The following is a 25,832-nucleotide window of genomic DNA, read 5'->3' on the forward strand; positions in this document are numbered from 1 at the left end:
CATGCGGCGCGCGGCCCCTCGGTAGCGTTGGCCTGGCGGCTCCGTGGCTCGACGGACGGCATCAACGGTCCCAGCAAAGACGAGGCGTCTTCTAACGTAACGAAACAACCTTTACTACAACATCATGAAGGAACGGGCAGAGAAGTTGACCCGGAGAGAATACAGACAATCTCACACAGCTGGTGTCTAGCGTCATGTCATCATCATCATCATCATCAGCCTGATTATACCCACTGCAGGGCGAAGGCCTCTCCCATATTTCTCAACTTAACCCGGTTCTGTGCTAGCTGCATCCACTTGACCCCTGCGAACTTCTTAATCTCATCCGCCCACCTAACTTTCTGCCGCCCCCTGCTACGCTTTCCTTCCCTTGGAATCCAGTTTGTTACCCTCAGCGACCATCGGTTATCCTCTCTTCGCACTACATGTCCTGCCCATGTCCATTTCTTCTTCTTAATTTCCACTAGAATGTCGGTAACTTGAGTTATTTCTCTGACCCACTCTGCACGCTTTCTATCTCTTAATGTTACCCCTACCATTTTTCGTTCCATAGCCCTCTGGGTTGTCCTCAACTTAAGTAGAACTCTCTTGGTTAGCCTCCACGTTTCAGCCCCATAGGTGAGTACAGGCAAGATGCAACTGTTGTATACTTTCCTCTTGAGCGATACCGGTAAGCTGCTAGTCATAATCTGCGAGTGCTTGCCAAATGCGCTCCATCCCAATCTTATTCTTCTTGTCATGTCATGTCATGTCAACGGCGCGTCAAAGTAGTCTCTGGCTCAGCGGTGTCGGCCGCTGCTTTTTATAGGTTTGCCAGTTCACAGGGAAAGGGGGAGCCCTCACAGGGAAGAGAGAGCCCAACACGTTTGGACAACACGGGATGACTCAATCGCAGATGGCCCGATCGCATCTCCTCCACCTCCTGCAGACGGGCGAGGGCGACGCACTCTCCCTCGAGCTCCGGGCTTGGCCGGCGTTTGCACACACACGCACGCACACATTTGGCGCGTGGCAGGATCACGTCGAGACTTGCCCACGGGAGGAAGCGTTGGGCGGCCGATGTACGGCGCCGAAATGGCCGATCCGCTCGCTTTTCTGCCTGTTGCTATGCGGTGGCCGCGTCAGCTGTCCCACTTGTCGGTGGCGAAACGTAACAGAACCAAAAGACGGGCGGCCGTGCACTAAGGGTCCTCCCGTGTGCGCCGCATACTGCGTGCCAGCCTTCCTCCGGCATATACAGACGAGGCATGAACGCTCGCGTGGCCGGCTGAATCCAGATTCCAGAAGCTCCTTGTCTTCTCGTGGGGATCCGCGCAGACGTCTTGGTGGCGCACCCGTCGCCGTTTCCGCTTTCCCCAATGGGAGGTAATTAACTCCTCTCCCAGCCAGCGCTGCCTCGACGCTAACTTGGGCGGTGGTGGTGCTCGGCTGCGGTGAACGGGGAGGAAACTGGCTTTTCATATTGTTACGGTACGCAGTGAAAGAGACGATGACGAAGTGCTGGGCTAGTAGAGAAAGACGACGCTGCAGCTACGTCTGGTTCTCCTGTGAGTGTGTCCCTGACGGTGAACTGTTGCGGCTACGACGTACCATCGCCTCCTAATATCTCGACGTGCCTTGTAACTATATTATATCGAAATTATCGAACGTAAATGCTGCACTGCGGGATAAGGTTGATTACAAATTCGTTAGCGGTGCAAATCAAACAGATGCGCAAATGCACAGTAGTGATTCTTCTAATTTTCTGATTTTAATCTCTCCTTAAGCTTTATCATTTTTTTTTTCGGGGAACAATTTTAGGTGTTTCTGAGAGAACAGCTAAAATTTTCCTGCTAACTTCTATCTCGTTCGTTTTCTTGTTGCAAGAAACAGCTCTGCATGCATATGTCACCGTGGACCTGCAGAACGGCGTGACCACGCGCTGAATGCGCAAAGCAAGGTTTGCTTACGTGCGCATGCACGTAAATAATATAAACGAGACAAGCTGGGATTATTATTATTATTATTATTATTATTATTATTATTATTATTATTATTATTATTATTATTATTATTATTATTATTATTATTATTATTATTATTATTATTATTTTACTGTGCTAATTGGACCGACACTTCCGCGCGTTAACAGCTTCCAATATTTCTTTTCATCTCTATCTTTTCTCGTCCGGTAGCCGGATCTGTAGTTCAGTTATACTTGAAAGGAACTATAAGGAGCAGTTATTTCTGACGGTAGCAGATCCAAAAACATTCAAGGAGGCTTTTTATTTTTTTCGTTCCCTTTCCAATGAATCATAGCGCATGTGACAGCAAGCCGGAGGCGGCATGCCTCATCAATAATGCATTACACGTGTCTCCCACGCTGCTCGCCACGCCGAGCCGGCAGCATTGCGTGTATGTGTGCGCAATCCACGCAACCCCCGCATCCAGGAAGAGAGAGCACTGCTTGAGAGAGAAGTGGCGCTTTAATTTCGCTACTCTCTCCTGGAGCCCTCACGCTTTTGTCGGGGAGGTATAGAAAGGTAAGCTGTAGCTAAAGTTAACGCCCTTACTCCCATTTGATGACTTAGTTTAGTTTATGGGCTTTAACGTACAAACCAAATCAGGCTATTAGAGACGCATTAATTGAGGGCTCCGGGAATTTCGGCCACCTGGGATCCCTTAACGTGCAGTGACATTGCACAGCACACGGGCGCCTTGTTTTCGCCTGCTTAAACGTCTCATGCTTGCCACACTGAGAGCCTACAATTCTGCTACACATTTTATCGATACTCCTTTAAAAAAAAATCAGTCAAAACAGAAGCGAGCTTGTGCTCACTTTATTTTATTCGTGTAGACCCCTCCTCCATCCCATTTTTTTTCTTTCTTTCGCGTAATAAAGAGGAATCGCGAGAATTCGGTTCTGGTTTCGAAGCTCCTTTTATAAGGCAAAAGCTAAATGATAATACAAAAATAAGAAAAGCTTTCCTTGGCATAGCTATGAGTAAAGCTGAGCAAAGATGAACAGGGGCAAGAATGGTTGAAGCAATTTAAAAGCCAGTTCTGTAATAAAAAAGAAAGAGGAACGTTCCACAGGTGTTCTAAAGCTACCTCCGCGAGGGCAGTAAAGGATCGCACAGGGCGTTTATTTATGAAAAAAAAAAAAAAAATGCCAGGAGATCAAGGGAAAGGTGCTTTGTAACGAGAAAAAAATGGAGCCTATGAAACAGGCCTTCAAGGAGTGAAAAAAAAAAAAAAAAAAAAGTTGTTTCAAAGGTTTTCTTAAGCAGACTACTATACTGTAAATGTGATCTGCTGCACACACATCTGCTTGAACCGGAGGGCGCTCGCTAACCGCAGTGGCGCGGGGGCTTTTGTCCCCGCGGTTACCGTGATTGTGTACGCGGATTAAAGGATTAAAACGCGGTCTTGGCCACCGCGTTTCAATGGAGGCGGAATGCAAAATGCACTCGTGTGCTGACCTCAGCACGGGTTTAAGAACCTTAGATCAAATTAACCAGGGGCCCTCCACTACGGCACTCCTCGTAGCCTGCGTGTCAATAACGAAATTAGAAGCACAATTTACAGGTCATATTGTATCAGAGGAAACAAGGCTGGTGGATTTTTCGATGGTCTGCTTGATTCTGGATGTTATTTTCCTTTTACTCTAAGATCAGTAATTGAATGCGGACGACACATGATTTCTAGTATACTTACGTACTTGACTCCTCCTCTAACGCAAGCAAGAAGATGAGCGTCAAAAACTACTCTGACATCTCCATGGTGAAATTAAGTTCAATCAGTTGAGGCCCTCTTGATGACGATCAATCAAAAAGTATTTTGACGAGATGAATTACGATTCTTCCGCTATGGCCTGTCTTACAATCATCGCTTACCACAATTTCTTCGACGAGCAAGAAAATAAAAATAAAAAACAATCCAGGACTGAAATTAAATCATTCCAGAAAGTTCTTGTACGAGTTGTCCACATCTGATTTAAGAAGAGAAAAACGAAGTCTTTGGGCAGCATTCTTGGAATTTGGACGCCACGATTATTTTCATTTTGCCAGGGGGCGTTGGCGCTGTCCACGTCTGCGGAACCGCGATGGAGAATGGAGGGACATGACTCCCACCATCACCGGTTCGGCCTGGTGCGCCTCCGCCGCCGCTGATGGTGCCTGCGCCGCCGCCAGCAGGGCCAGCAGTGTGTCTCCTGCCGCCGCCGCCGCTGCTGCGCTGAGCCCAGCGCCGCCTGTGAGGACGCCGCCGCCGCCGTTCAAACGCGCCAGCCCCGGAGGCCCCGCATAATAAGCTCCGTGAGCGCTTCGAGTCGCAACCATGGGCGGAGTTGTCTCCAAGGTGTTCGGCAGAGGATACCGGACCAATGAGCCAGGTGAGAGCGGTCATCTTCGCGGTCGTTGGGTCATTTGTGATAACGTGATCCATTCGCTACTGCATGTCGTCTGCTGGGAATGTCACGCTGAGAGCAGTTCGTGTAGACACGGATGTCACCGGACGGATTCTCTGCATGAACTTTTTCGGTCTTTTAAACGAAGTTTGAAATATCGTCCACTGCCCGTCCATGTCCGGCTTGCGCCTGTTTTCAGCGTAATGACTGAGTAGAAACGCGAAATTCGAAAATGTATCGCCGTCGCCTCACCGACGCAGCCGTACGCGTAGCGGTGGAGGCCTTTTGAGCCCGGCCACGCGCTCACATCTGGCATCGTCGTTTGCTTTGCGAGGTATTTTTGTAGGCGCGGAACGACGGCGGACGTGCCGCTGCTGCCTACGCGCAAAGGCACCCCGTATACTCTCTCTTTTTCTTTTTTTCGTTTCCTTCGGTGAAGCGTTGTCGGAGCTCGCGTGAAAGGCGGTCGGGCGTGCGCCCCGCGACGACGCCTTTTCGCCGAGCATCTATGCATGACTAGCAGCTTTTCTCGGATGTGTGGAGACGCGTGCCTCTCCTGATCGCCATCCAACTGCGCATTTGCCTTGCTCGACTTGCGCTGTTGTGGTGACGTAACCTGTGGAAGCGCCTGTGGCCCTGTATGTTGGCTTTGAAGTATCATGTGCGCTTGAGATGCGAGGGCGGGATATGTGCTGGCGATACGGCAGCGAGGAAGTTTTATTACTTTCCCATAACTTTGACGCTACACAAAGTTTATTTTATCAGCCTGTGTGTTGCGGGTCTGTCCTTGCTAAAGGAGACACCACGTGCGAATATGGAAGGCTTAGCCGAAAAAATAGGCTTGCAAAAGTGCTTGTCAGCTTTCCTTTTAGCTCCGGTCATTTCGCGTGAAGGGCCGGCCAAATTTCATAGCGTCGACTCTCAGAGCTGTGCACATTCTTATTCTGTGTTCGTTCTGCGTGTCCAGTGATCTTGGCCCTTAGGGCTTAATCATTCTTCTTCTTGATGAAAATTGTGTTCACAAGCCTGTGCAATTCAGTCGCAGTCTACGGATCTGAGCATCGTCGAACGTTTGAGCACAGCCCCGGTTACAGCGAGACCGCAGCCATACTTTTCGTGCACCAGCCAGCTCTGCAGTCTCTATATTTTCGCCTCGCCGGCATCCGAATTTTCCACGAAATTTCTTACTTCAAACGGGCGGATTACGAACTCGCATAAATATTTACGATCATGGATAGAAACACTGCTTCACCATCGGGCATTGCCTTTGATCATCATTAACTTCGTGAAGTTCTAGAAACTCCTTCGCCCTAAAAGGCAGTGCTTAATCGAGAAACTACGCATTTGTAATGTCTGCGAAAGACCGGCGTACAATCTTCTCCTCCTACCGACTACCATTTCTTACTTAAAATTCTTACTCATTTCTGCCGAGTGCATTGGTTTCCCGACCCACTGCTTGCTCTGTAGTCGTATTGTGTGTTCGATAATGACCCTACTTTGGGTTTCTACTTCGTTTTAGCGGCCGTTTATTTTCTTAAGCTTTCATCTTTCTCTGTGTAGTTTGAATCTCTTTGTGTGTGGGCGTCTGGCAAGGCTGTCTTCGTGTTGGTGGTTAACTTCAACCTTTTGCTTCCCTGTTAAACTCAGTGTTTGTCTTTGCAGGGAAGCCTTCTCAGGCAATGTCAAAGCCCAAACGGTTGGTCTGCGCTCTCGATCAACTTAACCACGGGTGGTAGGCATCGTGGCACGCCATGGTGCATTTTTGTGTTGCTCCCGAAACAAGTTGTGGGGTTTCTGATCCAAACCACGAGGTCAAAAGCACGGTTCACCTTCATGGCAAGTTCGCACGACCCTCGGTCTCGTTCATTCATATTTTCCGCCACCTTAATTTTTTTTCTTCTTCGAGGCCGCTCTAGTTGTGGAGCCGCTTTGCGAGCTCGTTGCCTTTCATTGGCACCGCGCTATTGTTAAAGCCCCCCCTCCTTCCCCTTTGAGCACAAGGAGGGCAGACGTCACGTGGCAGACGCGTCCCTCTTCACATGGGTCGTCGCTCTCCGGGAATGTTGCCGCGTCTCTTGCTGCTCGTCCACTAATGGTTCGTGAATGGACGGAGCGCGTCAGAGAGCCTCGGCGACCGGCGTGCTATGCTAGGACTCCCTTACCGTAACCCCACCTGTTGTCGCTCTCGCTCTTCCTTTGTACATTGCCCATCGGCGTTCTAAAACTGGCATTTGTGACTCGTGAGCATGCGAGAATACTCTTCTTTGGCCAAGAGCTCAGTGTCTGGCTGCAAATCTTTCTATCAAATAGAAACAAGAGTAGATAATTCTTTCTGCAAACTGATAAGACCACGTAGTCTGTTAGCGAGCTGGTACATCCCTGTGATATATGAGCACAGCTCTGGGCTCTGTAATCAAACCATTTTTTATGCTCTGGTTTACTCATGACCGTCATCCGAGTTGAGTTCACAGCTGGGCAAAAAAAAAAAAAAAAAAAAAAAAGAAAGCCTCTTCCAATTACCTGCAGTTTTGCTCCTTTAGCGCTGTCAACGCGAAAGTATTTCTTGCCTCATAAGTGCCGTGTATAACGCCTGTGTGCAGGGTGTGTAACCGGAGCTCCCCTAGCTGTCCTTCATTAATAACAAGGAAAAAAAAAAAAAACATATCCTCGCCATGACTCTAGCCGCCATCCTTCCGTGTCCCAGCGGTGTGCGCTAACCACTATTCTACGCAGACTTTTAATTCTGTTATATCTTTATCGTCTAAGGCGAGATAATACACTATAACAAACACAATAAATACAAAACAAAACTATATATTCAACACTAAACAATGCAATATACACACATTTCACAAAAGCCCAGCTCTCTTAGCTGGTAGTCAGTACTCGAATTTCATCATTTCTTTTAGTTTTCCAAACACGATTACAGTTTCTCTCGATCATCACCTCGTGGATTTTCGCCATGCTGTCCACAAAGTATTCGTGTACAGATTGGAATCCGGGTTCACAATGCCGGAAGGCCATTGCACTACGCAATACACTGCATGCAAGCCAAGAAGAAATATCGTATCGAATCACTGCGTCGAGCACGGGTAAAAACCATATACCGTGCGGTGCTAGTGGCAGGTCTTAAGTGTGCTTTGCAGCCCATCCCAAAACAACACTGCATTGCTGCAGTGGGTGAAGGCATGTTTAATGCTCTCATTCTTTTTACAATACTTACTACTATACGTCGACTTGTTGTTGCGGCTGTAGGAAGAAGGAAACAAATATGCACGGGCCTGCTACTGGCTCTGTAGCTGAGCCACCTCCGCTGCCTCATGCGGACAGGAGAAAGTAGAGAAGAAAGAAAAAGAAGAGGGAGAGAGAGACGCGCGTCGCAACAGCCGTCGTCAACGACCTAAGCGGTGGCGGGTGTAATGACGGCCTACAACAGCTAAAAATTCGGTGGCTGGCTAGCCCCCGCCGCAAGCGGCGTTGACCTACCGTTCCAGCCCCGTAGGGCCAGGAACTGCCACCCTTCACCACCTCACCCGCCACGAACGTGTACATAAGTGTCCTTGTCTAACGCAGGAAGGTGGAAGGTGTTAAGGAAGTAAAAATAAATCACGATATGAAAATAAACAAAATAATTAGAGGTCAATGCAAAAACTTCATTGAGAGACCGCGAAAGCATTCTTTTATAATTTTATATTTGTTGCTTTTTTGCTTTGCGATGTGTTTATTTTTATAATATTTTACTTTTATTTATTTTTATTCCTATTAGTTATTTTTAACTCTTATATTTTAGATTTTACAAATAACAATAATCATCATAATTCATTGTTACTACCATTTATTACCATCATAACTAATTATCGCTATTTTTACACAGCCTAATGCTTTCGTAGTAGTAATTGGCTTACAGGGAAAGAAATGTGCAATATCTCGCACTTTCTGTATGGACACCTGTACCACGCCGCACGGGAAAGTCATACTATTACTATAGTGAACTAGAATACTTTCTAGTACACACTGCGCTAAGCCTCGTGGTCTCACATTTTGAGTCCCCGTTTTGGCCGCACCAATGTAGCCTATTAATAGGCAGTCAATAAAAATTATGGCGCGTCTAGTGTAGCAACAGCAGCAACGCCCAGGCTTTCGGATTCCTCTGGTGGAAGTTCTGCAGTGCTCTCAAAGTTTTAAGGGAGGAAGATGGGAGTGAAAGTGGAAATAGAGAAAGTGGTGTCGAAGTGGGAGGGCTTTGGAGTAATTTCGACAACCTGGGGACCTTTAACGTGCACTGACATCGCACAGCACATGGACGCCACTTCGTTTCGCCTCCATCGAAACGCAGCCGCCGGCTGTCGGGATTGAACCCAGGTACTCCGGCACAGTAGTCGGGCGTCTTGCCACTGCACCACCGCGGCGGGGCAAACTTTTGTTTTTACATTTATAACAGTCTGGTCGAGTTGAGAAAACTGATTTCCTTGCAAAGCTTCGGTCTCACCTAGATTCCTCATTCTCTCGAAGGACCCGGAGGCCATGAATTTTGCTTGCTGATAGACGCTTTAGGTGCATACCGATCACGAGCAGCAGTGGTTTCTCCGTGCCGCACGGTTTCGGCGGAGTAACTTTTAGTCTGTGGGCGAATTCCGACCGATATCAGAGTTAATTTAAATAGCTGCTCAAAGACAAACGCACAACACAGACGTCCAACTATTATTCGAAAAATTAAAGCCACCTCTCTAAGCTCGGTAACGACCAGTTCAATAAATGGGAGGATAACGAGAGGGCCATCATCACGCCGCCGTAGTCAGTCGATCGGCATTCCCCATTATTTCCTTTCCCCTCTTGCCTGTTCTTTTTCGTGTGCTGATGGAGGCGCGGCTACCAATCTGCGCAAAGAGACGTCACAATTATTTCAATGGGTGACCTCTCTCGTGCCGATCCCGTCGGGGTACGAGCGCACGTGAGAAAGAACCCGCTTCCCGTCGAACGGAAGTCGATGTGGATTTTATATCGCGAATAGTACGATCAGCAGCAATGAAAAACAGAGCAGGGTGGGGCAGGGAACAGAGAGTGATTATTTCGTACCGAAAATCGAGAGGCCTGAGTAGATGTGTGTGGGTTGCTGATTATAGGGAGATTGACAAACGACCGATCGTCCACTATGACAAGGGGATGGGAAATACTGCCGAAGGCTGCTGTAAGTCAGGTGTGGTCGTGAGATCAGATGGAATGGCGGACGCGGTTTTGACTGGTCCTGTTTAACCACAAGCTTATAGAATGCACACAGGTTTCGCTTTCTTCCACAACCATATCATCATATGCAGCACACAGCTGCGGCACGCTTGTACCGGCCTCCTGTGGGTGCCACGCTTCTCGCTTGCCTGCACAACGGGCAGCAGCGATCCGTGTAAAGAGCGTGGCACTAGTAAACAGGGGCCCACTTGGAACCAAGTGGCGGGCGTCGTTGGCGTCGCTTCGCCATAATCCTCGGCGCGCGCCCAAGCGAGAGAAAAGACGTGTCGGGTTCAATGCCGCGCTCGCCGAGCCTTGTAATCACGGCGACGCCCTTCTTCGCGTCGCGATGCACCTAGAGTACATCTGTCCCTCGTCCGCTCCAACTTGGTGTTTGCGCCGCGTGAGACGCTAGGTTGTTTACTCTTCACAACGGTGCGATATGCCCGTTCTTGAAATTCTGTTCATCAGCGTGCGGCCATTTTTAGGGGTTGTGAATTCCGCGGTAGCTCGCCTGCAACAGTTGGCACGCGCTATCTCTGAAAGGATATAGAGAAGTTTAGCATAGCGAAAACGTAGCATAGACGTTTACCGGACGCCTCCTATGCACCCGCAATGACGTGTCACCACTACGCTTGCGCAGCCGGCGTCCGGTAAACCGGTAGACGGCTATATAGGCAAGCACGTCTCCGCTCTGCAAAAAGTATCTAATATTTGTCATTATTTTTACGTTCCTTTTTATACCGTCCCAGGCCCGCCGTGGTCACCATGCCTACAGGTGTGATGCATTCGAGGAAGAGCTCATACCTGTGGTCGGTATAAATTCATAAAGCTCTGTTGGCTAGGATCTTCGGGCATCAGAGTAAAGCCTGTATTATTCGGTTCCAACACAGAACGTTCCTCATGCTATCATCGTTCTAAAGTCAAAGTTGAGCCTTTCTGTTCATAACGTAGTTGAAAGCACCCACATCTAAACATATAACTCTCAGCAGAACTAGTCTATGTTTATATCGAGCTGTCTGCTTTTAAATAGCACCGTTTTTACAGCGCTAGCCTTTATTGCAAAGTTTAACGGGTAAAAAACATGTTCGTGGCAGGCAAAACAGCGCTCATGTAGTCGGGCGTGGCCGCAAAGAAGGCAGGGGCGGCGGGCAGGACGAGAACCTTGCATACTGTCACGTGACCACCCCATGCACGTAACCTGCTCTTGCGCTTCACGCTAACTTATCCAAAAAATTAGCAGGTTCCTGGGCTTGTGTGTGATCGTAGCCACTTCGCCCCCGTGCTGCCGAGAGCGACCGAGCGGGGACAGTAACTATACGCGCGGGCATCCCGCACAGGAGCTGCATCTGTCTGTGCGTAACCGCTGTCGCATGCCGGCTAGCGCCGATTACCCGGTTCACCAGTCGTGTGATGGCCATTTTTTGCCCCTTTGTTCACACGCACTGTACTTAATAGTTTGCTGTTGCGTGTAGGCATGTACACTTTGCACCCGGAGCATTTTTATTGAACACCTGTGTATACAAAATTAAGGAGTGCCAAATACGCATGACCGGCCTACCTACCCGATGGCGAATAAGCGTAATACGGGGAAATAAAATTAAACCACTAGAAATTAAGAATATTTTAATGTGAATGCACTCTTACGATCGTCAGAGTATTGAAAAACAAAGAAAAGCTCGTTCCTGGCTCGCCTACCTATAGCTTACCTATCGTTCATGTGATGCTCCAACGAAGACTGCGTAGCAGAAACTTACGCAATTTCGAACTGCTTCACTGACCATAAGGCCACCTTCGTGAATTTAAAGCCTAACATGTGCCATAAAGACGCCACCCACTTTGCCAAACTCTGTGCCAGTTTCTCAATGCTTGTATAGAAAACTGGGCGAGTTGGATTGGATTCATCTTAAAGCAGCGCGAAAACACAGGACTAAAAGGCCTAAAGGACTAAAGACACAGGACTAAAACACAGGACTAAAAGCGCCTGTGTCGTCTCCTGTTCCTTTTAGTCCTATGTTTTCGCGCTGCTTTAAGATGAATCTCAATGCTTAACCACCAAGCAAAATCATGCCACGCAGTGTTTTCGCCCGTCTTAAGTCAGTTTAGGCGGAGTTAGACCGTGGCTATTTTTTTTTTTTCTCTCACAGAATATAGTTGTGGTTAATCTTTACCGTCGACGTGTGATATCCGAAAGTGAGAATAAATGTTATTCTCCAGCCAACAGTGCAACTTTCCTTATGTTTCCATCTCTGTTGCACCTGTCGTGTTTCCTTCTTCAATTAGGGTAACCTAATACACTCAACTGTAGCACCTGACTGCACGGCAGATTTTAATACTCTTTCGGTATTCACAAGGGAGCGAATGCGGAAGAAACGAGCTTGATCCAACTCTTTTGTTGTCGCTCTTTCACACGCCCTTACATCAAGCGCCGGTGAGGGGAACACTGCTCGTGAGTCGCATGAGTCTTCCGGTTTTATACGGTCATTTGCGGGAGGGCTGTGTCTGGCTTACTGCCAGCGGCACGCGTATACACGTGTTCGAGTTGCATGACAGCCTTTCTCTCTAGTTATAAGTTACGGTTAAAAAAAAATAAAAAAGAAAGACGCCAGGAACCGCTGACGCTGCTAAAAGCGGCTGTACCGGGAAAAAGAACTCGTGACTGGAACGACGGCATCGTGTGTGGATGCTTACGCACTCAACGGTTTTTCGCTTTTCCGAAGCTTTCCTTGAGACACATAGTGGTCATTAGGGAGACGCTTGCTCGATGATATCCGGAACAACGGACACATTCGGAAATCTCGCCATCGGATCTTGCAAAATCGGATTTGAGTGCACTATCGAAAAGTACGACAGTGCGCTATGTCGTACAAGAAATCATCGCACAACGAATATTTTCTGTGCGGCCAGACTTTTTTGTTGCCACAACAAATTGCTTTTGTTTACAAATGAATTTCCTGGCGTTGCAGCTACGTGACTGTTTATTAAAGACTTAGTCGCGTAAAACAAATATGTTATTTTTTGTTCAAAACAGAAGTGTATTGATTCAAGTGGTTTTTCTATTACATGTTATTGAAAGTGTGTCTTTCTTCAAATATTTAGCGGTTATGTTTTTTTGCCACTTGTCTTGGAAGGTGAAGTGAAAAGGTTGCGTACGATTAGTTTACTTTCGCAAGGGCACGGCGGCACTTTCCACGCGCTATTCGTAGATCACTGTACTTTTCACTATGTCATCTCAGTTATTGATATGAATCATGGGGAAGCACATACATTATGACCATTGTTGATACTACAAAAACGCGCCTTGAAAACCAAACCACGGGATTACCTACTCCGATTAGTTCTAACAATATCATTTTTGACGCACAACAAATCATGTCGTTCACAACCGTACGTGACCGTAAAATATCTCTTATTGTTAATAATGTTATAAATACCAACTACCCCTTACCGCTTATGTATACTCAGTATTCCCGTCCCGTAGCACTAGGCAAGCCAGCAATGGCAATTTTAATCTTCCCGCTTGTCACGATGGGTACGGAGAAAGACGAATAGAATTTACAGGAGCGAAAATTTGGAACTCGTTGTCAATTGAAATAAAACAAGCTAGGAATTTCAAACTGACATTCAAGATACATTTTCTTGGAATCGAAGCAATGCTACAAATTTAGCTTTTCTTCAGTGTGTATGTAACGGCTGACCTACATGTTATTTTGTATTGGACCGCTGACTAGCCTCATTGGCTATCGGTCCAAATATCTGCGTATAAATTTTTCTTTGTATCATTGAATAAAACTTCTTGATTCTTAAAGTGCTTTTGTTCTCACAAAAAAAAAAAAGAAAAAAAAAAAGAAGAGAAAGACATCCACCCTCGCAGGGGATACCTGTAGGGTGCGCCGATCTTTAAACTTCTGCCATTCAAAACGCTGGACAATATACATTCGCTGTGAACAAGTAAGGAGCTTTTAACGCCTCCTTTGTATAATGCGAAGCTATCTCCTCATGTTGGTGGCGGTGGTCAGCCACTATTTGGCCACGTACTTTTTTTCGCACGCGGCCGCTCCTCCTGTTAAAACAGACGCTTAGACGCTTGGTTCTCCGACGGCGGCAGAAAAACAGCAGCTGTAAATTTTTTTAGACTCTGTTACAGACTCATTTATAGGAATGTATACTTCACTGTGTTACATGAGAGCAAAAAGTTGGTTTTGTCGCCATGCAAAATATTAGTTGTCCTGCGCTTTACTGAATGTTAAGTACTAATACTTCTTTCTTCGTAAAAGATATATCAGTGAATTTTATATCGTTTCACCGATAAAATTGTGCAAAACACATGGTAAATAAGCCATATGACTATAGTTTATTCTTTGCTAACATAAAGACCCCAGATATCAGAAGAGAAAGATCATGATTTCAAATTTGCAGAATTCTAAGAACAACAATTTTAAACAGGCAGGATAACTAGGCACACTTCAAAACGCCCTGAAATGTTTCGTCGTTGGAACATTTCAAGTTATAATGTTGTAAAAAAAAAAAAAAAAAAAAAAAGGAAAGGATGCAACAGGCGTCGAGAAGGGTCTTTTATATTAAGGGGCCGGGCTGCATATTGCCCCCGCAAAATTATACACGCAACCTACATTTAATGGTTATGAACAAAAATATTTTTCTAATATTTGTAGAGCATAAAATATGTAGAAATAGCTTTTAGTATTGTCACTCATTAAGTTCTTGTAGCTATGAGCTTTTTTGAAGTTTGCGCAATAATATTTTCGTACACGGGAAACACATGGAGATGAATTTTATATTGGGCGGTGGATATTACGAGTACAATGCTGCAATTGAAGCCCCCCCCCCCCCCCCCCTTTTTTTTTTCTTTTAGGTAAAAGCCCAAAAGCTTTCTGTGCACCAATTTCGTAGAATTTTAGAGAATAGAATAAAGTTTATAAATTGTCATGAATAGCAGATGATGATGACAAACGTTATTATTTATGACAAACTTTATCAATGAATAGCAGCGTGCACTATGCAGAATCAGATTCGCTGTGCAGGCGACGGGCGGAAGCAATTTTGCGCCGACGGCAAATCCTCTCGGCGCGTTCGCCTGTTGCAGGATAAGCAAGCAGTCCGAATGCGGCGCGTGTGATGCTGCTCTCTCAGTTTGCTAAGTCTGCCGATTTTAAGCACAAGTCGTTGCTATTGCGCAGGCATGCACTTGTAATATTTTGCCATGAGTACGGCTCCACAGCTGGGTCGCTCTTGCTACGCGGAAGAGCCACCATAAAGACGGTACCACTGTTGCCAACTCGAAAGCAGAATATTTGCAACAGGAGGCCGCAAACCCTCTAAAAACAGCTAAATTTAACATTTCCACAGAAAACTAATTTTTACGTATTTTATTTAATAACTTCTTGTATAAATAATATAACCATATCATAGATCTATTAAAACGCACCTTTTTTTCCCTTGCTTCCGACTATGCATACATAGGAATATCCCGTGAACTCGACCACGGCGGCTGCGTTTCGATGGAGGCGAAACGAAGTGGCGTCCGTGTGCTGTGCGATGTCAGCGCACGTTAAAGATCTCCAGGTGGTCGAAATTACTCCGTAGCATCCACTACGGCTCCCCTTTCTCTCTTCCCCCTTTCACTCCCACCTTCATCCCTTCCCTTACGGCGCGGTTCAGGTGTCCACAGTGCAAGCGTGCGCCTTTCCTTTCCTCTGAACCAATTATAATTATTAGGAATATCCCGCTGTATACGTTAAATTAAAGTTGCAAAAGCGCTTTCCTTTCGTGACTTCAAACGCTTCGTGCCGAGAACTCAGCGGGCGATATTACCCGCTTGTAGCGCCGGTTCTATGCGTGAACTGCCAACGTGCGACTTCACATCATGCCGATGTCTTGAATTATAGTTACCAGCAGTTCGTAGATTGAGCTACATTTTCTCCGCCTTCGGAGTACAACTCGAGTAATTGAGATGATATGCATTATCTTTGTCCACATTGCGTGCCCTGTTTACGTTTGATAATGTTCAGTTAACGGAACGTGCCTCCACCCTAGCCGCATCAGCGTGAAGAGAGCGCACTCGAAGGAGGAATTTTTCTCGGAAGCATCTCTGCACTTGTTCGTATCGACTCAGAATGCACCTGTGCTGACATGGTTGTTCCAGCCGACCAGAGTGGCTTCTTGAATGACAGTTCAGTCGCATCGATTTTCCGTCGTGTGATTTATGAAATGCATAAGGAGCGCTGAAAACAAATAGCGGTCATTAGCACTTGGAACGTCCCCTGTCTTGAAAGTTAGGCTCCTGCATCTACTATTTCCTAAACCTATAGGTTACAGTCCACTAGACCACACACCTGGAAACAGCACAATCGATGATTGCATTAAAAATGCCGCATAAATCAATCCAAGGCGTATCGGACAGTTACAGTATCTTCACGTTTCAGTGACATCATGCGCCCACAGCGACGATTCCTTGCAGAAATTTCTTGCACCGCGCCTTCGACAGATCGGAACGGCGCCGCGTCACAACAGCAATGGCCACGCGTATAATGCCGTATAGTTGAACTAGCAACACGACTACTCTAAAACGCCCCATCCAGAACTGTAAGCCTGCGTAATACAATCATTTATTCTGAGGAAGCGAGGTGCATTGATTGCCGGCGGCCGTGCATTTCGCTGTGATTCCAAGGGACGCCTGACAGATATCACCTCCTTCACGTCATATACATATATCATGATTGAAGAAAGCACGCCCTCATCCTAATTTTCCTTTGCAAAATAAAATAATTCAGCTATCCAAGCCATCCAACGTAAAATTTATTCAGCTGTACGCTTTATTTTTCGAATCCTCCGGTTTCGCGCTATGTTACTCGGTGTATAGCACTGAAGATTTTCAATTCACTGGTCAAGTGTCAGGAGGGCGGGCTTGCCCAGTTGCCCTCCCGTCCTTGTCAGACGGCCAAGATCCCTTGGGATATGGCGGCTTCGAAGACTTGCCTACCCAGCCTAATACTCTTATCACTCCTCGCCTGGTGACGCTGGCTTCTCGGGCATCTCGCGATATGTTTTCAAATATACCAAATTAAATAAAAATAAACAAAAGTGCGAATAAGAGCGGGCATCCACCTTTTTGTGATCAAGGACTTTTTATGCTGTGACGAAAATTTCAGGTCCCTTCTTTGCGACAGTCTATGGTGTATAAATATATTAAGTTAATCCAGGAAGTCGACCAAAAATTGATTTCGTTATCTTATTCGCCCCGCCGGGGTGGTGCAGTGGTAAGACGCCCGACTACTGTGCCGGAGTTCCCGGGTTCGAACCCGACCGCGGCGGCTGCGTTTCGATGGAGGCGAAACGAAGTGGCGTCCGTGTGCTGTGCGATGTCAGCGCACGTTAAAGATCCCCAGGTGGTCGAAATTACTCCGTAGCCCTCCACTACGGCTCCTCTTTCTCTCTCTCCACTTTCATTCCCACCTTCCTCCCTTCCCTTACGGCGCGGGTCGGGTGTCCACAGAGCAAGTGTGACAGTTACCGCGCCTTTCCCTTCCTGTGAACCAATTTAACTTATCTTATGCAACGAAACAGAATAACCCAGGCAATATTGCAAAAGCCTTGTTTCCGCCGTACCTCAGCCATTTCATTCTTGACCAAAGCCGTATAAGATGTACGTATTACGCCGTCCTGTGAAAGCAACGGTATTTTAACGCGGTAGCGTTAAGGAGCTCGTGTCGCAGAAAAGCCGGTGTCGTCGGCGTCGTTGGCAGTGAGCGATAAATCCCGGCATGCACTTCATAAATAAACACAGAAGAACCCCTCCTCGCAATGTGCGGCGCTGCCCCGACACGTGGCGCGCCACTCGCCCCTGACGATTCGCCGTGCACCCTCACGGGTTGTAAAATCAAGCGTCTTTCCTTTCTTTAGATCACTATCTTCGCTCACCCGCTTCTCTCCTTCGGGCCGCGCGGGTACCGGTGCGAGGATGCCCCAATACCCTTGCGTTTAATAAGTTTTCTCGACGAGGTGCAATAACGCTATCGCGTTCCACTCTTGAAGGCGAAGCTTAAGCGTCCTCCAAATTTTCGTTATGAGTGTTATATCATGCCTGCCTTAATCTTTAGAAAAAACGTTCAACCAAAACTTGATGTCAATTAATTAGTCTCAAGAATTATTATTATTATTATTATTATTATTATTATTATTATTATTATTATTACTTGTTGACAGGGAAAAAAGGGGTAAGGTATCCATCACACGTTTCGTGGACGCCTTAATTGCGCCGTGAAAGAAGGGAGGGAGGTGGGAGTGAACAAGAAAAAGAGAAAGAGGAGCTGTAGTGGAGGGCTACGGAGTAATTTCGACCACCTGGGGATCTTTAACATGCGCTGACATCGCGGGGGATGGGGGGGGGGGGTGGCTGCTCCTGGCCCTACGGGGCTGGGATAGGCCCCCGCCTTTTGCGGTGGGGGCTCGCCTACCACCGGTGGATGACGGCTGTTGCGACGAGCGTCTTTATCGCCCTCTTCTTAGTTTCTTTTTTTATTATTATTGTCTCCCAGCTCTGTCCGTACGAGGCAGTGGAGGTGGCTCAGCTACAGAGCCAGTAGCAGGCTAGTGCATTTTCTTTTCTTCCTAAAGTCGCAACAATGCACCCGCCACCGCTTTGGTCGTGGACGACGGCTGTTGCGGCGCGCGTCTTTCTCTGCCTCTTCTTTTTTTCTTCTCTACGTTCTCTCTTCTGTCCGCACGAGGCGGCGGAGGGGGCTCAGCTACAGAGCCAGTAGCAGGCCCGTGCATTTTCTTTTCCTTCAGCCACAACGAGGCAGCGGATGCTTAAAGATCCCCCAGGTGGTCGAAATTACTCCGTAGCCTTCCACTACGCCTTCTCTTTCTCTCTATCCACTTTCACTCCCACCTTCCTCCCTTCCCTTACGGCGCGGTTCAGTGTCCGCTGAGACAAGTGTGACAGATACTACGCCTTTCCCTTCCTGTGAACCAATTATTATTATTAATTAGGCAGCGGATGGTGGCTCAGCTACACAGCCAGTAGCGGGCCCGTGCATTTTCTTTTCCTTCTTCCTGTAGTCGCGACAACAACAATTTATTCCGTATATCGGATATGTGTAGATGCGGACAAAAGTAAACGGAGCACGCTACTCCATTCTTATTGCAGCTTTTCTTAGTGGACGTAAGAAATAAAAAAGAGAAAGCGCACTACTTCTGCAACAAGGCTGCCTTTATCGCAGCTGCCATCTTCAGCTATAGGAAACGCGCGAAAATAGGTAGACGGCAATAGCGTGCTCAGCTTGTCTTCCCACCTGTGCGTCTTTCACAAAAGCGCTTTGCTTTAAATGTTTCATTTTGTCGGCGAGAATCCAGAATTACCTCTGCTCCCATATGTCTTATCAAGGAATTTGCTCCGATAAAAAGGACCAGAATAAGCGGCCCTGAAAGAACGCGCAGTGTCTGCGTGAAATCACGCGGGTTGGACTAGGTGTCCGTGATATTTCTGCACTACATGATATACCAGTAGTCGCCTTGTTCCGTTCCTTCAGCAGCGAATTTCGCATTCTAGCGGTCAGGCTGGCAATATAAAGCTCGGCGCTCTCTTCTTCATCGCTTTGCTGTTGTTGTGGCTGTAGGAAGGAAAACGAAAATGCACGGGCCTGCTACTAGCTCTGTAGCTCAGTCGGACAGCGAATAGAGAAGAAATCAAAAGAAGAGGAAGAGAAAGACGCGCGCCGCAACAGCCGTCGTCCACCACCGAAGCAGTGGCGGGTGCAATGACGGCCAACAACAGATAAAAATTCGGTTGCAGGCTAGCCCCCGCCGCAAGCGGCGTTGACCTACCTATTCCAGCCCCATCAGGGCCAGGATCAGCCACCTTCCGCCCCTCCTTCATCTCTTTAGAAACGGAGCGCAAACCAGTTTAGCGAAACGCGCGTCTTCGGAGAATCCACCTGTCCGCAGCTGAGTCTGTCTGCGTGTAATTAGATATGCGGGGGGCCAGCGTGGCTGGCACGATCTCCCTTCCGCCCCGGCGTGACAGCTCCCAAACGGCGCGCCGCTTGCGTCGATCTGCACCACGTGGACGGTGCATTGCACCGACGTCGCTGCCGAGGTGTCGACACCGGGTGACGTCAACGGATGCTGCGGTTAGGGCTGAACCTTGCCAACGGTTTTCTCGGAGGATGCACAATTTATAGATCCGATCAAGGGGCTCGTAGAAAGAGTGCAAAATGACCCTGTTGCTGGCTGGCGATGTCCCTCTGCTGGCTTGCGGCCTAAGTTGTTCCTAGTCAACCCGGGCTGCATTGAGAAAACTCTCTTTCGAAGGTCAGATTCTGAGAGAGAATAATAATAATAGTAATAATAATCGGTTCACAGGAAAGGAAAGGCGCAGTATCTGTCACACTTGCTCTGTGGACACCTGAACCGCGCCGTAAGGGAAGGGATTAAGGTGGGAGTGAAAATGAAAAGAGAGAAAGGGGAGCCGTAGTGGAGGGCTACGGAGCAGAGGTGGGCATTTGACCTCAAAAACCTCGACCTCACCTCAAACTCAAAAAATATTTGGCGACCTCACTCAACCTCAACCTCATCAATTGAGGTTCAGGTCTCCCAGGCGACCTCACCTCACTTTTCAGGTGACCATTAGCGACCTCACTCAACCTCACCTCAAACTCAAAATGTGAGGTTGAGGTCAGGCGCTCGACCTCAAAAAAAAAAAAAAAGAATCATTAAATTAAACCGTAACTTAAAGCAAATATACATTTCTCGGTAATCCTGGGGTATATATAGGCTAGCCAGAATTTTGTCGTATCAAGGCTGTATTGTACTCCTAATTTTATACTACAATTAATATCCTGGATAAAAGCAGAGAAACTCTGTACACTACATGTCCAACTCTGCACTAAAGTGGCAATCCTCTCCCCCTCCTCGCCTACCCTTTTGTGGTCGGTTTCAATCTAAGGCCTACATGGGTACCACGTTACTACGCATAGGCCCATAATGCAATTAAAAGAGTTTATCCCATCTGACCCACGTGAATAAGATTCGTATTAGAAATAAAACAAGCCAGTTCTTACTATAAACTGAAAAGACAAATGCTGTTGACCCTAGTGACGACGACAACAATGACGATATGCTCTTTTTCTTTTCTTGCCACATAGCGCTAAACAGACAAGGACACAGCGAGACACACGGGACGGGCACTTTTTTTATCGCCCATCCCGTATGTCTGGCTGTGTCCCTGTCTGTTTAGCGCTATGAGGCAAGAAAACCGACACCAACGCGCCCAAGCTTTCATCCTTGCTCTTTTTCTTAATTCGAAAAAAAAAAATTGATGATTGCCGAGCTTTTTTTTAATACACTGTACATTGTTTTGCGACAGAATACATTAAATTAAGAAAAAATAGGTATACAGTCGTGCCTCGTTAGTATGAACGCTTTGGTTTCCGACCAAAACTGTCCATAAAGCGAGCCATCCGTAATAACGAGTCATGAATAAAAACGAAAAGTATATAATTGAGAAAAAATTTATAATTAATGGCTGCTGTTTTAATTAATTTGGGTATATAAGCACCGCCGAGATGTCTATGCTACCCTCTTCTCCAAAAATCCGTCGACGCGAAACGTCATGTCTGTTCTTAAACCTTGTCAGCCATCCTCTTGAGTAGCTGAAGTCAGTAACGCCTAGACAGAGCGTAGAATAATATTTCTCAGTAAACATCTCCCTGTTTTACTGAACAAAAATTCCGTAAGTCATCACAGGTAAAACCTATCAAGACGGAGGAAAAGAAGCACCCATAATGTTGCCGAGGCAGCGAGCCTTCTCTTGAAGCATTTCGTCGCTCACGACAGCACCATTCGCGAGCACATTTCCGAACCACATTAACAAGGCTGACTCCATTTCTTCGAACTGTGCTGGGCGCTGTCGGACTGTGGCTTACGCTGTGATGCCGACGTTGAGCCATTTATCGGAGTCCGGTAGTATATATAGATGGTATACCGTCGACCTGACGAGGCTGAGGCCTAGTTGAACTTGGGTCCAGTCTTTCACGGCTTGGATTGACTGAGATTGCTTTTGCCGCTTGTATTCACAGATTTCCCGCTTCGCGCCTAAGTTCAGCTCCATTCTTTTGCGTTTAACTCTCACCATGCCAAAAGTCAGACTAAAGTTGAGAGTTACAGGCTCCTGCTTCTTTGCACTCTTTTTCCCTAGTTAACCTCCCTGACTTTCCGTTCTTCTGATTCTATTTCGTACCTTGTACTGTTTTTGTAAGGAAGCGAGGGAGTCAAGTTGGCAGGCTACTATACAGAGGGCTATCAAACAGCCCTTTCCTGTGCCGTTTGTATGTGTTCCTATGAAACAAACACTGCAAGCTGAAGTACAGTTTAGAACGACGGCTAGCCGACTACGAAGAGCTCAGACCTTGTCAAGGCCGCATCGTTGATTCAAGGCGAAGCCGACATGCGGATCGCTGTGGTGCAAAATGTGGTAGTTCGGCAGCGCAACAGTGACGAGAACCAGGAGCATGAGGAGGAAGGGCGTCCAGGACGGGACGCCCGGTCCTGGTTGCGTGGTCGTCGCGTTTCTGTTGTCGCTCTACTTCGTGAGTGTGTCTTAACCCTGACCGAAAAGCGTTAACGGCTTCATGGAACACACTTTGTGTTCTGGGATAGAAAAACTTCAGTTCCCAGCCCCAATTTTGGCGCTTGTCTTTCTTCTTATTGTTTCTTCTTACGCTTTTACCGGCCTCTCTTCTGTTCTGCGACCACATGTTGCTGTTTTCCCGACTGCGGCCTCTAGTTGCGGCGCTGCCGCTGCACCCGGAAATCTCCCGGTTCCCTCCTTTTGGGGTCTTTCTTAGTTAGCTGACCCTCGGTTTGCTGTGTACGATCCCTGTCATCCACCCTCCTTTTCTCCTCCCCCCCCCCCCCCCCCCTTCCCTCCTAAACGACGACACGCCCGCTTTGGTTCTTTCCAACTCCACAGGACTCGTTCAGGCATCCGACCGTATCGGCTGTCGCATAGGTTCCCAGCTTGCGCACCCTTCTTTAACTTGCGTTCGGACTCTTCTGCTTTTTTCAAACGATGTCCATATTAACGAGACACAAATACATGGGCCGAATAGGCTGTGTGAATTCATCCCATCTCCATTGTTCAGAGAGCGAGTTTCTGTATTAACGAGACATAAATACATTGAGAAATCTTCGCCCCTAGAAAAACTGTCCATAATTCGAGTCCTCCATATTAACGGATGTCATATTAACGGGGCACAAATTTTCCGTAAAAGCCACTCATGAAACGACTTGTGAAGATTAAATCCCCAAAAAACAAACAAAAGAGGAAAAGACAGCAAAACACCAATTAATCATAAAACTCGGCTAATGCCGCATAAACCTTCAGAAAATTTCGAAGAGGAATGCTGTTTATCTTATGAGGTCCCAACCGGCCAATCCTGGGCGTTAGTTTATAATTCCGTGATCCCGTGGCGTATTGCAAGAATTGGCGAAATTGCTTCTTCGAACACCACGCTTACATTAAAAAATTACAAGGGTCGGAACTGCTAGGAAAAAGGGTAAACGAGAACCACTTTGCTGTCGCGAACATCGGCTCGCCCGTCAAATTTCGCCGGAGCAAAATGTCCTACTTCCACCCGCCTAAAACACACACACACACACACACACACACACACACACACACACACACACACACACACACACACACACACACACACACACACACACACACACACACACACACACACACACACACACACACACACACACACACACACACACACACACACACACACACACACACACACACACACACACACACACACACACACACACACACACACACACACACACACACACACACACACACACACACACACACACACACACACACGCACGCACGCACGCACGCACGCACACACACACACACACACACACACACACACGCACGCACACACACACACACACACGATATAAATACTTGTACGACCGAACCGAATACTGGATGTCATTTCGCCAACAATTCTGAGACGAGCTTCTTTGTGGTATTCACTTGTTTTCCTTTGAAGAATGAACTAATAAATTGCACGGTGGTGTCTCCGAAGCTGCTTCGCCGCATGCACCGTAGATGAATCTAGAGAAACCGTTTCCCCTTTACTGTCGTATAGTTACAGCACGTAAACGTAAAATAAAGGCAAGAACAACAGAAAGGAGGCGAGCAAGCAGCCCGGAGGGACCGCGCCCCCGCTGTGCACGCGCTCCTCCCTTCGCCGTCCGTCTATAGCAGACATGGCAATAACTGAATTACAGTAATGAAATTACTGTAATTGAATTACTTTTCTCGGTAATTTGTAATGTAATGAGTTTCTTTCTCGGGTTGGTAATTTAGTAATGTAATGAATTACTTTTTGGCAGTAATTTCGCAGCAAAAGTAATTAATTCCTTTCGAAATTACTTTTACTAAAGTGCGCCACTACTCCTTCAATAGCCAACAAAGTAGAGTGCCGCGAAAGCAAGAACGACGTGCGGCAAGCGAAGCCAGCGTAATGGATCGGCAAAGGGGGACAGTGCGTCTGAGACCTCGTGTGTAGCAGGGGCAACCATTCTCCAAGTAGCAGGATACAAGGCGTCAAGGGAATCCCGAAGGGAGAAATGGTGCAAAAAGGCTGGAGCTGAAAACTAGTTGCGAGCGCGGCGCAGCGGCGCTCCCTGCTGCGTCGACAAGTGCACAGTGGTGCCTGGTTACACTCAACACCACGGTGCGAGGGAGGATTGGGGCTGGGGGAGATAGGCGGAAGGGTCCATGACGTGAGGCACCGTGGCTTGAGCATTACTGAGCAGTGAGCACGTATGTGCCGACGTCGATTCTTGGGACTGCGGAAGCAATAAATAACCTAGCTTCTTCGGGCCCTTCAAATGGCGGAGACAGCTCCGTGCCAGCAAGACGCTGGGTTCGCCGGTCATTTCACGACTGTTCGACCACGTGTTTTTTTTTTTTTTTGTAATAGCCCGTGCTGTAGGAGAGAGGGAAGGAATAGCTCTCTGGGACAGAATTTGGCGGGAAGACGAGAGAATGTGTGTCCTTCGCGTCCGAAGACCAAGCTTTTGTTTTGTATATTAGCTTTGATTAGTTTTTGAATGGATGGAAACTAGAAAGTAATTTAAAAGTAATTTAATTTCTCAGTACAAGTAATCATAATGTAATTTCATTACTTTTTAGAGCAGTAATGAGTAATGTAATTTAATTACTTTTCTTAGATTTTCAGCAAAGTAATTAGTTATGTAATTTAATTCCTTTTCAAAAGTAATTTTGCCATGCATGGTCTGTAGGCATCTGGTTTCGCTCATGCGGTGAATGCCCAACTGTCACCAATACACACCAAACGGCAATGGCGTATGTGTGCCAGCTCCGCTTTCAGAGACTAGATCGCGCTTTCCAATACTTGCAAAAGAAAAAGAAAAAAAAACTAAATGACCGCGCGGGTAAGTGGAAAGGAGGGTTGGGCTATGGGCCTCTGAAAAAGAGCGTAATGTGAGGGAAGAAGCCTGTTCTCTTTTCGGCAGTGTACGAAATGAATTGACATACAAGAAAATATATATATATATATATATATATATATATATATATATATATATATATATATATATATATATATATATATATATATATATATATATATATATATAAATACCATGTTGACGAAAGTAATAACAAATATCGCACACTAAAAACAGAAGAGAACTGCGCTTCCCAGAGCTTATAAAAGGTTTGAGACATCGACTTAATACGGCATTCCTCAGTGCTAGCATGTAATTGGCTTCACATCCAGTACGTAAAAATTGATGTTTAAAGAAAAAAAAACAAATATCTGAAAAAATTATTCCGACATCTGGCCACAAAAATTTTCATCCGATTGATTTGTCCGTCTCGAGCAGACGGGGGCACAAAACAGACACGTTCAGTTCGCCACACCAATTCGTCCGTCTAGACACCAAAATGTCCAGCCGGAAACCATCTTAATACTTTCTAGCTCATAAAAACATGTAGGAGAACGCTGTTCTCTTTTTGTTTTTGTTTTTTCTGCGCCTGAATAAGAGATTTAAAGAAAAACCTGATATTATGAAGTTAAGAATCCCTTACTCTCCTCCTTCCTCCCGCATTGCTTGATTTCAATAGAATTTGAGAGAGAAATAAAGAGCCTTA

At 46.7% G+C, this 25,832-nt stretch overlaps 1 protein-coding gene across 1 annotated transcript in view; it reads left to right on the plus strand.

The window, feature by feature from the left end:
- Window positions 1–4,061: 4,061 nt before the first annotated feature.
- Window positions 4,062–25,832, plus strand: part of LOC146185005 (uncharacterized) — an 80,177-nt gene continuing 58,406 nt past the window's right edge. Inside the window, exon 1 of the mRNA XM_084605957.1 lies at window positions 4,062–4,372. Within this exon, the coding sequence (XP_084462083.1) occupies window positions 4,318–4,372 (55 nt within the window). The 5' untranslated portion in view covers window positions 4,062–4,317. The remainder of the gene's footprint in view (window positions 4,373–25,832) is intronic.

Source organism: Amblyomma maculatum, chromosome 6 (assembly GCF_055883805.1).
Source record: "Amblyomma maculatum isolate TAMU_Amacu chromosome 6, ASM5588380v1, whole genome shotgun sequence".
Classification (NCBI taxonomy): domain Eukaryota; kingdom Metazoa; phylum Arthropoda; class Arachnida; order Ixodida; family Ixodidae; genus Amblyomma; species Amblyomma maculatum.